This window comes from Musa acuminata, chromosome BXJ1-7 (assembly GCF_036884655.1).
Source record: "Musa acuminata AAA Group cultivar baxijiao chromosome BXJ1-7, Cavendish_Baxijiao_AAA, whole genome shotgun sequence".
Lineage (NCBI taxonomy): Eukaryota > Viridiplantae > Streptophyta > Magnoliopsida > Zingiberales > Musaceae > Musa > Musa acuminata.
The window spans coordinates 8,945,772-8,957,936 of NC_088333.1; the positions used below are offsets into that span (position 1 = coordinate 8,945,772).

The 12,165-nt window shown below is 46.2% G+C and overlaps 1 protein-coding gene across 5 annotated transcripts; it reads left to right on the forward strand.

The window, feature by feature from the left end:
* Positions 1–480: 480 nt before the first annotated feature.
* On the forward strand, positions 481–4,991 carry LOC103991433 (F-box protein FBX14). Of its 5 annotated transcripts, none has more exons than XR_672215.3 (4): positions 481–1,369; positions 1,543–2,059; positions 2,141–3,440; positions 4,072–4,991. XR_672215.3 is itself a non-coding variant. In XM_009410896.3 (3 exons), the coding sequence occupies exons 1-3, from the start codon at positions 747–749 to the stop codon at positions 2,897–2,899; spliced, it is 1,899 nt and encodes a 632-aa protein (XP_009409171.2). In that variant the 5' UTR covers positions 481–746; the 3' UTR covers positions 2,900–4,991. The 5 variants fall into 5 exon arrangements, 1 of the variants encoding a protein (XP_009409171.2); XR_672216.3 differs by having other exon boundaries at positions 4,163–4,991; XR_010515043.1 differs by having other exon boundaries at positions 2,141–3,356.
* The last annotated feature ends 7,174 nt before the right edge of the window (positions 4,992–12,165 follow it).

Consider the following 12,165-nt stretch of genomic DNA (forward strand, 5'->3'; position numbering starts at 1 on the left):
AAATGGTCGGCAGGACTAGAGAGAGAGAGAGAGAGAGAGAGAGAGAGAGAAGTGAGTCAGACTTGAGATTTATTCCTCCATACTCCACCCACTCTTGCTTGTTATTCCAATCAGACCTGGATTCAGACTAAACAAGAGGAAGTCGATGCCTCGACAGGAGGCTTAACCCTCAGCAAATCCAAGAAGCAGCCAAACAACAAGTGGTTCGTGCTTTGGGCAGTCTGCAGATAAACAAATCCAAAGTGGATCACTGTTAAGACAGACGCCCTCCCCATCGCTTATGAATCTAAGCAGAAGCCATTGCTCAGTAAAATAACACGCACCTCACATGCAGGAAAAGTGTCACTGTGTGACTCGAGAGTTTTTTTTCCTTGCCTTTGTTTGTTTGTTTGGGGGTATGGCACTGTGTGAGAGGAGGAGCATGGAGAATCCCAACGCTTGGAGGCACAGACAGTGGTGTGGAGTCTGAGTCTGAGCCTGAGACTCATCATCCCTTAGCCTGAGATGTGAGCAAGACAAAATAAATAGACCAACCCACACCAATCACACATCCCCTCCCCCTACCCCTTCCATCTTCCCTATCTCCTTCCTTTTTCTTTCTTTTCTCCTCCTCTTCAGACCTTTTCTTCTTTTGTTTTCTGTTCCTTCTGTGCTTCTATTCTCCTCAGATTTCATCCTCATCATTCATTGTTTGTCTTCCCACCGTCCGAATCCTACAAGACTTTTGTCTTTCTTCTTCTGCGGGGATGACGGAGGACTGTGATGGAGAGGAGAAGGACGAAGAGACGAGGAGGTGGTCTCCCGGTCAGGGGGGCAGCAGCAGCAGCAGCAGCCGCGGAGGAGGGAGCGGGACGTCTGCCTCGTCCCCCTTCAAGAACCGGTGCGTCAGAGGGCGGGTCGATCAGCCGCCTCCCTTCTCCGGCCAGGTGCTTGAGAACGTCCTGGAGAACGTGCTGCAGTTCCTGCCGTGCCGCCGGGACCGGAACGCGTCGTCGCTGGTGTGCCGGTCCTGGTACCGCGCCGAGGCGCGGACCCGGCTTGAGCTTTTCATCGGCAACTGCTACGCGGTGTCCCCGGCCCGCGCCCTCGGCCGGTTCCGCTGCGCCCGGGCGCTGGTCCTCAAGGGCCGCCCCCGCTTCGCGGACTTCAATCTCGTCCCCGTCGGCTGGGGCGCCCGCTTCTCCCCCTGGGTGGCCGCCATGGCCGCCGCCTACCCCTGGCTCGAGCGCGTCTGCCTCAAGCGCATGACCGTCTCCGACGCCGACCTCGCCCTCCTTGCCCGCTCCTTCTCCTCCTTCCGCGACCTCACTCTCATATGCTGTGACGGCTTCGGCACCCCCGGCCTCGCCGCCGTCGCTGAGCTCTGCAGGTTTGCTTTCTCCCCCCTCTCCAGACATTACATATATTGCCTTAATCGGAAACACCATACCCCCTAATAGATTGTCTTACTTGACTGTAATCAGGCCTCCAATTACGAAGATTGGAGGTGTGGAATTCTTCTTGTTTGCCGATGGGAGATTGATGGTCGTGAGTTGTCTGTAGGAACCTGAGAGTGTTGGATCTGATAGAGAACGATGTGGAGGACGAGGACGAGGAGGTGGTGGATTGGATTTCGAGGTTCCCGGAGACGGACACCCCTTTGGAGTCGCTCTCCTTCGAATGCGTTAATTGCCCGGTCAACTTTGCAGCCTTGGAGGCGCTGGTTGCTCGCTCGCCCTCCCTCCGGAGGCTGCGGGTGAACCAGCATGTCTCGGTTGGCCAGCTGCGCTGCCTCATGGTGCGAGCGCCGCAGCTCACCCACCTGGGCAGTGGCTCCTTCGAGACGGTGCCTGTCGCCGATGGTGCGGCAGAGCTAGACGTGGCCGAGCTGGAGTCATCCTTCGTCGCTTCCAAGTCGCTTGTTTGCCTCTCGGGATTCCGAATGGTGGCGCCCGAGTACCTCCCGGCCATCTACCCGGTCTGCGCCGGCCTCGTCTCCCTCAACCTAAGCTATGCCATGACCACAGCCGAGCAGCTCAAGCCTGTCATCCTCCGATGCCACAACCTCCAGACCTTCTGGGTATCCATACCTTCCTTTGAGATGCCATGTAGCTCAATTCAACTGTGTTCTGTTTGTTTATTTGTTTTGAAATCTGCTCAGGTTCTTGACACGGTAGGCGATGAGGGTCTACGAGCCGCAGCCAAGACGTGCAAGCATCTCCGTGAGTTGAGAGTGTTCCCTTTTGAAGCCACCGAGGATTCCGAGAGTGCTGTGTCTGATGCTGGCCTTGTGGCGATTTCAGAGGGCTGTCAGAAGCTTCGCTCGATCCTGTACTTCTGCCAACGAATGACAAATGCTGCCGTTGTGACCATGTCCAAGAATTGCCAGGACCTTGTGGTGTTCCGTCTTTGCATCATGGGCCGCCACCGTCCGGATCACATCACCGGGGAGCCTATGGATGAGGGTTTTGGAGCTATTGTCATGAACTGCAAGAAGCTCACTAGGCTTGCTGTGTCTGGCCTTCTAACGGACAAGGTTTTCGAGTACATTGCAAAGTATGGGAAGTTGGTTCGGACTCTCTCTGTGGCATTTGCTGGGAATAGTGACTTGAGTTTGAGGTATGTTCTCGAAGGGTGCCACAAACTGCAGAAGCTCGAGATCAGGGATAGCCCTTTCGGGGATGCAGGCCTGCTCTCTGGGATCCACCATTACTACAACATGAGGTTCTTGTGGATGAACTCATGCAAGTTGTCCCTGAGGGGTTGCAAGGAAGTGGCTCAGAGGCTACCTCGCTTAGTGGTGGAAGTGTTTGGGGACCAAAATAAGGAGCTTGATGGTGATGCAGTGGAGAAGTTATACTTGTACCGGTCTCTCGTAGGGCCGAGGGATGATGTGCCGTCATTCGTTAAGATCTTGTGATTTTTCACTGTCGGTGGAGATACTCGGGAGATGAAGTAGTTATTTCTATTTGTAGGTTTGGATGGGGAGCTTATTTCCAATCGGAGGAGCCTTGGATGCAATCAAGCAGAGTGTGAATTTGGTGGGTAGTTTTCGTAACTCACCGGATGGTACTCATGCAACATACACAAAGAGGAGATAGTTCCATTTTTTAATCGCCTTTTTTCCCTTCCTTATGTCTGGGCTTCTGGGTTACCTATGCGATCGAGGATTCTTTACAATCGCATGCTCTACCAATGCAGTGAGATAGAAGCAGAAGAATATATCTAATGGTGGAGAAAAGCACTGCTAGTTTTGTTTCACCAGGAAATCATGTGAACACAATTATTCCTGCAATTATGTGATGATCACAAGAGAAAGATGACAGGCTGCTTCGCGGGGTTTCAGATTCACGGCAGATGCAAAATGTACCCTTCAGGTTGTTCATATTCTCTCTATTCTTGAAAACGAAACGATACTGTCATCTTTGGGTTTCATTCCCTTGTGCTATCAGAGAATTGAGGTAAAATGTGAAACCTTGAACATTTCTTCTCATTTTTCAGGATTTCCAAGTCACTAATGGAAGGTTTATTGTTTCTTAAGAAGGTTTTTTTGTTGAAGTTTTCGGTGTTCAGGTTATTTGATTGGTAATAAACACTCCAAGAACCTCTTGCTTGAACTGAAGAGGACACTGTTCCTTTTTCTATTTGTTTTGACTGTTCTATGGTTAGTAGTGTGAGATCTTCAATAATGGCACTGACTTTTTTGAGTAGTTGGATTCTTCTGGTTTGGTGATGGATGTGTCTTAATCTACTAATGATTTCATCATCGCGCTATTGGTGTGCCATGACAATATCGCATGAAAGTTAGTGACAACACGTTCCTTTCATCAGCACAAGTTAGGCTTTGGTTTGGCCAATAATTCTTAGTTTAAAAAATTATACTTTTTTTTCTTTCATCTACATGGTTGCAGCTTTTTGGAGGATGAGGGCTTAGTTCTTTTATGCATTTCTTTTAGAACTCAGATGGTGGGCAACCAATCTGCCTGCATCTGTTGTCTAGTGGCTCATGGTGTGGTACTTTATTAGACCTAACTTTCCTGACCTAGGTTTACTAATCGACACTAATCACTGTTTATCTTGTGTGAGTTGCAGCATGAGGTTGGCTTGGCTTCTATTCTTTTCTTGTATTTCTGCAGTCTATTCTCTGACTGAGCTCTCTGAACATTACCTCATTGGTTTCCAGTTTAATTTCCTTGGTCACTGAGGACCAGACCTGTGTATAAAAGATTCAACTCCTTCCCTTGATCCTTCCATCGTGCCATGCCGGCACGGCACGTAAGCCGAGTTCCTGAAGCTAAACATGGAAATTCTTCACATCGGGCTCATCCTTGACAAGTTGAGATTGAAGCTGTCGCCAGCCTCTTCACTGCTTACTCTGAAACAGTTCCTTGGATGACTGTGGGAAGATCAGCCACCACAGCTTTTTCTCCTGATGGTCCTCTCCAGAGCCGAGCATCGAGTGTTCTTCCAAAAGAAGGGAAAACGACCGCTCAATCACAACCAATCATACAAGGCGAATGCATCCGGGTCAGAGGGGTCAAGATTAAAGCAGTCAGTTGATATGGACCCAGCAACCCACCACCCAACATGAGTGATTCTTTTCTGTGCATGAAGCTCGAGCTGTTGAACTGGCTGATGGAGCAAGTCCAGGAGGATAACAAAAGAAGAAAGGGTTGGGAGAATGTCTTCAAAAGCTTTGCTTTCTCCGTCTTCCAATCTTCTCCGCCGCTGGCTGGAATCAATCAAGCATCCCGGTTAGGCGGGCCCGTCCACTTTTTACTGCTGGTTGTTCTCCGAGGTGAAAAGAACAAGACAAGGGCACGCGGCTGTTGTCTCTTTCTGTGAGGCAATTTTTGGCTATGCTTTCTGTTCCGGAGGGTACCTCTCTCCGTGTGTCATTTTGCAGAAGAATTGTGTTCCAAGTGTGTCGAGATTGATTAAAGGTAGATTGCTTTTGTGTAGCTCGGCAGATGTGATTTTAATTATCGTCTTTAAGACCTTTGGGACGGCAACCTCATCCCTGTCTGTAACTTTGGGAACCATGATATGATTTGTTGTGATGCAAAAACAGGCATCTCTTCGACGAGATAATCTCGCCGGAGGACGTTCACCGGCACTGATCTGATCATACCAAAGTGGCTGTTATTACTTCCACAGAAATCAGCCAAACCATATGCCGCCTGCATCTGCATGCCCTGTTCATTAGACTGTTGGTGCAGGGTGGATTCACCTTTCACTCTGTACTGACCAAAGCTCGACTAAGAAACCAGTCTGTACTGTGTGTCCAGTAGGCGACTGTTCGTGCACAATATCTAAGCATTAGTTCCATCCCCTACAACTTGTCTATTTCCTTTATGACTTCAACAGCCGAAGGCCTTCGAGTCTGCATCTATTATTGCAAGCTCTGCAGCGTTTTCTCCATGATTTCACTTCTTTTCCGAGGGAAATCAACATGAACTTTTCACAGGATAATTCTTGCCCATCTTATAATGTCAAAAGATAAAAGCGATTTAGCTTTTTTCCTTCCGGTGCTGCTGCTTGCCACAGTGAGCTTGCACCGACGTCGCTCGGGGCTTTGGAAGTGACAGCCTCCATCCACTCTGTCCTGACTCTTGCAGATTACAACCAAAACCCAGCTGACCAACAGTGATTTCTTTACGTTTGCTGTGCAACTCCGCTTCTCGCAGCAGGTGAAGCATGCCTCCTATGATTGATGGGGCAGCATCGGCTGACGGTGGGCGCAGGCATTCATGTAGCTCTGATGAAGACGTGAGCACCCAAGAAAAACGTGTGCTCCTTTTACATGGAATACAGTCCGGTGGATGGTTTGACTTCTGACAGCAAGTGCCATTTCATGGAAATTGCAATCCCCTGTACCGATTCTTGTGAGTGTTTCGAGTCCCTATCGATGATGGGATAATACATACATCTGGTCTCTGGAAGTCCATTCGAGTCTCAACTCGTCGTTGATATGAGATAAAATTAGGGGACTCCATCATCCCCTTCCTCTCTCATGGGTTCACTGGGAATTAAAAGCCCTGCACCAAGCTGATTCTGCTGGTCCTCGTGCACTAGAATTGCACAGCCAATCCGTGGACGGAATAAATTAGGAAAGCATGTAGCCATTAGCCAATCTGAAATGCGTGCTTGCAGCAGACCTCCGAAAGCTTCTAGCCAGCCAACAACGATTCTACCTGAGGCCAAAAATGGCACAGATCGTTCGATACTCTTTGAATCTGGGTAGCTGTCAAACTCAGTGCAGGAGTTGACCAACTGCATGCTTCTTTTTCCTCCATTTGGGAGCTCCATCTTATCTCCACACTGTAGAGAGATGCACGCACCCTTACCCCATGTCGAACACCATTAATCTCTGCAACCACACACTGCTGAGAAGCTCTCCCTGTCAGGTAAAATGAAACGAAACACCACCACCCCTGCATCCGATGCTTGATCATTTCTTCTCAGATGCGGTACGACAAGAGTTGATTTATCATCTCTAACATGTGTGGTTTGTACTAATGCCAAGTTTGGGATTGCATGATCTCGATAAAAGAAAGATAAAAGAGGACAAGCACATATTCTAATCTGCGTCGTGAAGGGGATCGGAATAGAATACGGTCCTCGTCATGCTGGTATGTACTCAATTATCTTTGTGGAGGTACAGCACACATGCATCCACCATATGCAGGCCTGGACAAGAAGGAAATCCACCGAGTTGGATCTCACCACGAGAGAGATCGGCAGCGGTAACACTGCTTTTACTAGGTGGTTCGTACTTGCACCATTGCTGATCTTGATGGACGGAGATCCTGAACTTGATCGACGGACCGTGGCCCACACGTGATGCATAATGGCCGGCCCATTGGCTTATTGATCCGACTCGGTTTCAGCGGATCCCAAGTCGACATACTTTCCCGCGCTCGCTCGTCAGGGTTAAAGAAGCGGAAGAGCCGTCGTTTGTTTGGTCGCGTCTCGCGGGGAGAGTGGGGAGGAGGTGGAGGGATCGATGGTACACCAGATGGTTTCCGATCCGAAGGATGGCGTCGATCGGATCTTCGCCGGCTTCAAGTGCGGGATCTCCGCTCCTGGTGATTTCCCCCGGATCCTAATCCTTTGTCCCCTCCCCCTTTCCTCCTCCGAATTCGATTTCTTGGCCGTTCTTGTATGATTCTTTCGGATGGGTTCAAATTCTTCTTTGGTTCTTTTGGAAGAACCCTAATCTTGACTGTCTCGGCGGTTCTTGATTCTTGATCTCTGGCAATCTGTCAGAATCCGCGATCGAGAAAGTCTGCGCTCGGAGAGATCCAAGAAAGCAGGCTTGGTGAGAGGGGAGGCGTCTGTTGTTGCTGGAGTTGCTACGCCGAGCTTGTCGGAACAATGTGGGCGGGATTCGGCAGGGAAAGTGAACGTATTATACTGTTAGAACCTTGCATATTCTAAACTTGGGGTTGATCTCTTTAGGGGATCAGCCTCCTTGGAACTCTATAGGGGTTCCTTCCTCCAAGTTGCTGCTCAAAGTCTGCAGAAAGAAAAGATTCATCTATTGCTTATCAAAAGAGAAGAAATACATGGCTATTTATAGGGCTTCTAAACCCTAACTCAGGACTCCTACTTAAGATTCTTACTTCTAATCAACTCCTAGTATGACTCATAGTCAAGACTCCTATTCCCTTACAACTCCTAATTCTTCTCTAAGAAAACACCTCCTACTTGAATGCCTCTCTCAATTAGGACTTTCCTAGCTAGAGTCCCAACAGAATGTCCCTCTCAATTAGGACTCTCCTAGCTAGAGTCCTAACACTTTTACATGAATGTCCCTCTCAATTAGGACTCTCCAAGCTAGAGTCCTAACAGACCCGTCCTCTTCAAATCAGCTTTGTCCTCGAGGCTGATGATTCGTGAATTCTGAGAATTTGATCTTCAAGTCGTCATAGTTCTCCCAAGTGGCATCTTCTATTGGTAGATTCGCCCACTTTATTAGCACTTCATTAGTGGGTCGTCGTCGTCGAGTCACAATCCGTCGATCAATAATGGGACTTGGCTGGGTCTGGAGTTCTCTTTGGGTAGTCATATTTGGTGGGTGGCTTTGGGTTGTCTCCAAGCACCTATTTAAAACTTTCGTCTGGCTGTTGGTTTGTGGATGATATGTTGTACTCTTTTTCAATTTAGTACCCTTATAGCATAATTCTTTTGAGTCCCGATTGTAATGAGTCATGGGGCTTGGTGCTTCCTTTATTTTTTTAATAATCTTACTAGTATCTGAATCTTCCTGCCATTCCATCTTAATATCCTCAAGGAAGTCACTGGTCGGAAGTGAAACGGCCGAAACTTCAACTTGCTCGGGTAGCTGCGAAAGCGCATCTGCAATAACATTCTCTTTCCCCTTTTTGTAAGTTATTTCAAAATCAAATCTAAGAAGTTTTGTTACCCATTTTTGCTGCTTAGGGGATGATATCTTTTGCTCCAAAAAGTACTTGAGGCTTTTATGGTCGGTTTTATTTTGAAATCGTCGACCAATCAAGTAGGATCTCCACCTCGTTGCTGCACGCATAATGGCAAGCATCTCCTTATCATATGTTGACTTATTTTGATGGGAGTGAGATAATGCCTTGCTAGTGTATGCGAGTGGTTGGCCATCTTGCATGAGAATGGCTCCAATTCTGACTCCAGATGTGTCGGCCTCAATAACGAAGGGTCGGTTAAAATATGGTAGTGTTAGCACTAGCGTCGTCGTCATGGCTGCCTTAAGTTTGTCGAAGGCAACGGAGGCTCTATCCGACCATTGGAAGACATCTTTTTTCAGTAAGGAAGTAAGTGGTGGACTGATATCGCCATAGTTTTTCACGAACTTGCAATAGTAGCCTGTTAAACCCAAAAAGCCATGTAGCAATTTTACGTTCCTGGGGGTAGGCCAGTTTTGCATTACTTCAATTTTGAAGGGGTCCACTTTCACACCTTCCTCTGATATGATATTCCTAAGATATTCCACCTTCTGTTGAAGAAAGCAAAAATTCGTAAGGGTTGTTGTGTGTTCAAAAGGTGGTTTTCGGTATGTCTTCTTTGCACACTCATATTTGATGATACCCGGATCAAAGGTCCAGCTTTGTAAAGATTTGTGCTCCCTTTCATCTAGTAATTCATATGCTATTGGAATAAGGTATTTGTCCTTGATGGTTATGCCATTGAGAGCTCGGTAATTAATGCATATTCGCCATGTTCCGTCCTTCTTACGTACAAGTAGCACCAGTGAAGAGTAGGGGCTGCAACTTGGCCGAATAACTCCTGTTTCGAGCATCTCTTTTATAATCCTTTCTATTTCATCCTTTTGGAGATGTGGATACTGATATGGCTGAGTATTTGCTGGAGATTTGCTTGGAAGAATCATTAAACAATGATCATGCCGACGGGTAAGAGGTAGGTTGCACGGTTCCATAAATATATCTAAAAATTCAGCAAGCAAAGGATGTAGGTTTGAATCGTTAAATTCTATTAGCTCTCCCTTTGTTTGTTGCTCGAGTTGTACCAAGAATCCGCTGCATGCTTTATACAAAACCTTCTCCATTTGTTGTGTGCAAATAATCGTTACGTCGCCCTCACGTTTCCCGTGCAGTATCACCTGTTTCTCTTTACTACAAAATTTCATAATTAGTTGCATAAAATTCCAAGAAACATCACCTAATGTCGTCAACCATTTAATTCTGAGCATGGCCTCATGATTGTTAAGAGGGAGAAGGAAGAAATCTGCAATTATCTCTTGGTCCTACAGCAATAGTTTCTCCTGCAAGCGCCTATGATCACAATTCAAAATCCGTCCATCGGTGACCTTAACATCAAACCTGCAGCGATTCTCGATAGGTAATGATATCCGAACAACAAGCTTACTATTTAGGAAGTTAGTAGTACTGCCCGTGTCGATGAGAACAGTGATTGGTTGTTGTTTGAGAAGGCCTCCAATTTTCATCGTTTGAGGGTTTGAGTAGCTAGCTAGTGTATGTACCATAACTTCGGTCGGTTGTGGCTCTTCTTCTGTATCTTCTTCATGTTCAAGGCTCTCTTTTGGATGTTCAATGACCTCTTCTTCTGTCGGTTCAATCATAAGAAGTCCCCCTTTACTACAGCGATGCTCACGGCTCCACGGCTCGTCACAATGCCAACATAACCCCTTCGCATATCGCTCCCGAAGCTCTTCTCTTGTTAACCTCTTTAGTGTAGGGACTTGGTCGACAGTAGGGGGGGCTAAGGGCTTCAATATTACTAGTTGAGGAGAGACCCTAGTCCTCCGAGCTTCATGGTTCAATTGCTCCTCTTGATGTCGTGCGAAAGAGATGGCTACCATAAGCGTATACGGTTGTCGCGCTTTAACTTCTCCTCGGATCTCCGGCTTCAAGCCCTCAATGAAGGTCCACAATAGCTATTTTTGTGACCAATCATGAGTTTGATTAGATAACCTTTCAAACCTGGTTTGGTACTCCTGAATGGTGGAGGTTTGTTGGATCTTTGCTAGTTGTTCGTCAATATTCTCGTAATCGGTTGGTCTGAAGCGAATCAGCAGTCCTTCTTTGAATTGTCGCCATGAAAGGACTCCATAAGTATGTTCAAACCAGTCAAACCACTGTATAGCATCCCCTTCATGATGTATAGCTGCAATTTTCATCATAGATACATCCGCGGTTTTGTGGTACCGAAAATATCGCTCCGCGCGCGAGATTCAACCAATCGGGTCTCCTTCTTCCCATCTAGGGAAGTCCACTCTTATGCATGGATAGTTGGGGTTGGTCATAGAGCTTCCCCTCTCTTGGAAGTCATATCTTTGGGGTTGGTGTGATTGGGCAAAGCTCTCTCCTTGATGTGATTTCTTCGGGCTTAGTGGTCGGCCCAATCTGAGTTCGGTAAAGAGCATCCGAATCTTATCCTCCATTCGCGCCTCCAAGGCTTCGAATTTAGCATTGATTACCTCCTTAGATGCCATAATATATGCCTCCAAATCTATGATGTTAAGATCTCTCTTTTGTTGTTAGGTTAAAGGCATGTATAGGTTGAGAGAAGTGATGGTCAAAAGGGTTGGTGGATTGGTGGATGTAGGCTACGATTTAGGCTTGTTTTGTGGCAGTTTTGGGTGCAGTTTGAGGGTGTGGTTTAGTAGAGTTTTAGGGCTGTGGTTGAAAGTTTTGGATCTGTGGTAGATGGTAGCAAAGGTTTGACAGAAATCCGTGGAAGTTGCAGCAAGTATGTGCTATCTTGTAAGAGTAGAATTGTCGTCGAAGAAACAACGGTTTCTCGACGTAATTTCCACCAAAAACTTGAGAGAATTGAGGAGGGAATTGATAGCAAAATCACAGTTTATATGACAGCAAGGATATCTAATTTAATCAAGAAAATTTCGGCAGTATAACAGCAAGGAAATTGGTGCAAGTTGCAATTGCAGAATTATCGTCGAAAAATTTCAGCGGGTTACGATAAAAATTTGCAGCAACATAAAATCGTTTTTAGAGATGAATTTCTTAATAGATCAATCTTAGATGGAAGCCAAGATGATCTATGAAGTGTATAAGAAATTTCATTCAAAAAAGATTGCAAATAGATGGGTTAAGGCAACGATATGCAGCTGAAATTTTCTACAGCATAGATTTTCAAGTGCAGCAGATTGGACATAAAAGATCAGTAGTTTATATTGAGAATTTTTTGATGAAACCAAAGGGAAATCTACTGTTAAGAAGTGTCAAAGATGTCATAAAAATTTCGTAGAAATTTGGATAGAAAAAGCATAGTAGCAAGATCAAACAGATGTGCTATGCGGCTTGAATTCTGCAATTCAAGTGCAGCAGATTGGACATAAAAGATCAGTAGTTTATATTGAGAATTTTTTGATGAAACCAAAGGGAAATCCACTATTAAGAAGTGTCAAAGATGTCATAAAAATTTCGTAGAAATTTGGATAGAAAAAGCACAGTAGCAAGATCAAACAGATGGTGCTATGCGGTTGGAATTCTGCAATGTATCTTTCGTCGTAGAGATGAAAACTTTGTGACGAAAAGTTTATGCAACAATATAGGAACGAATTTTTTTTTTTTTTGGATTTTCGAATAAGGATAACTAAATTGCAGCAGCAGTAAGGTAGGAAACCAGAACCTGTTGCAATTCACGGGGAGATCAAAGGATGATCCGTGGTGGTGGAGATGATGACGG

Coding starts and splice junctions, on each gene's coding strand:
- LOC103991433 (XM_009410896.3), top strand. CDS start 747: ATGACGGAGGACTGTGATGGAGAGGAGAAGGACGAAGAGACGAGGAGG. Junction 1,370..1,542: donor GCCGTCGCTGAGCTCTGCAG/GTTTGCTTTCTC, acceptor AGTTGTCTGTAG/GAACCTGAGAGTGTTGGATC. Junction 2,060..2,140: donor ACAACCTCCAGACCTTCTGG/GTATCCATACCT, acceptor AAATCTGCTCAG/GTTCTTGACACGGTAGGCGA.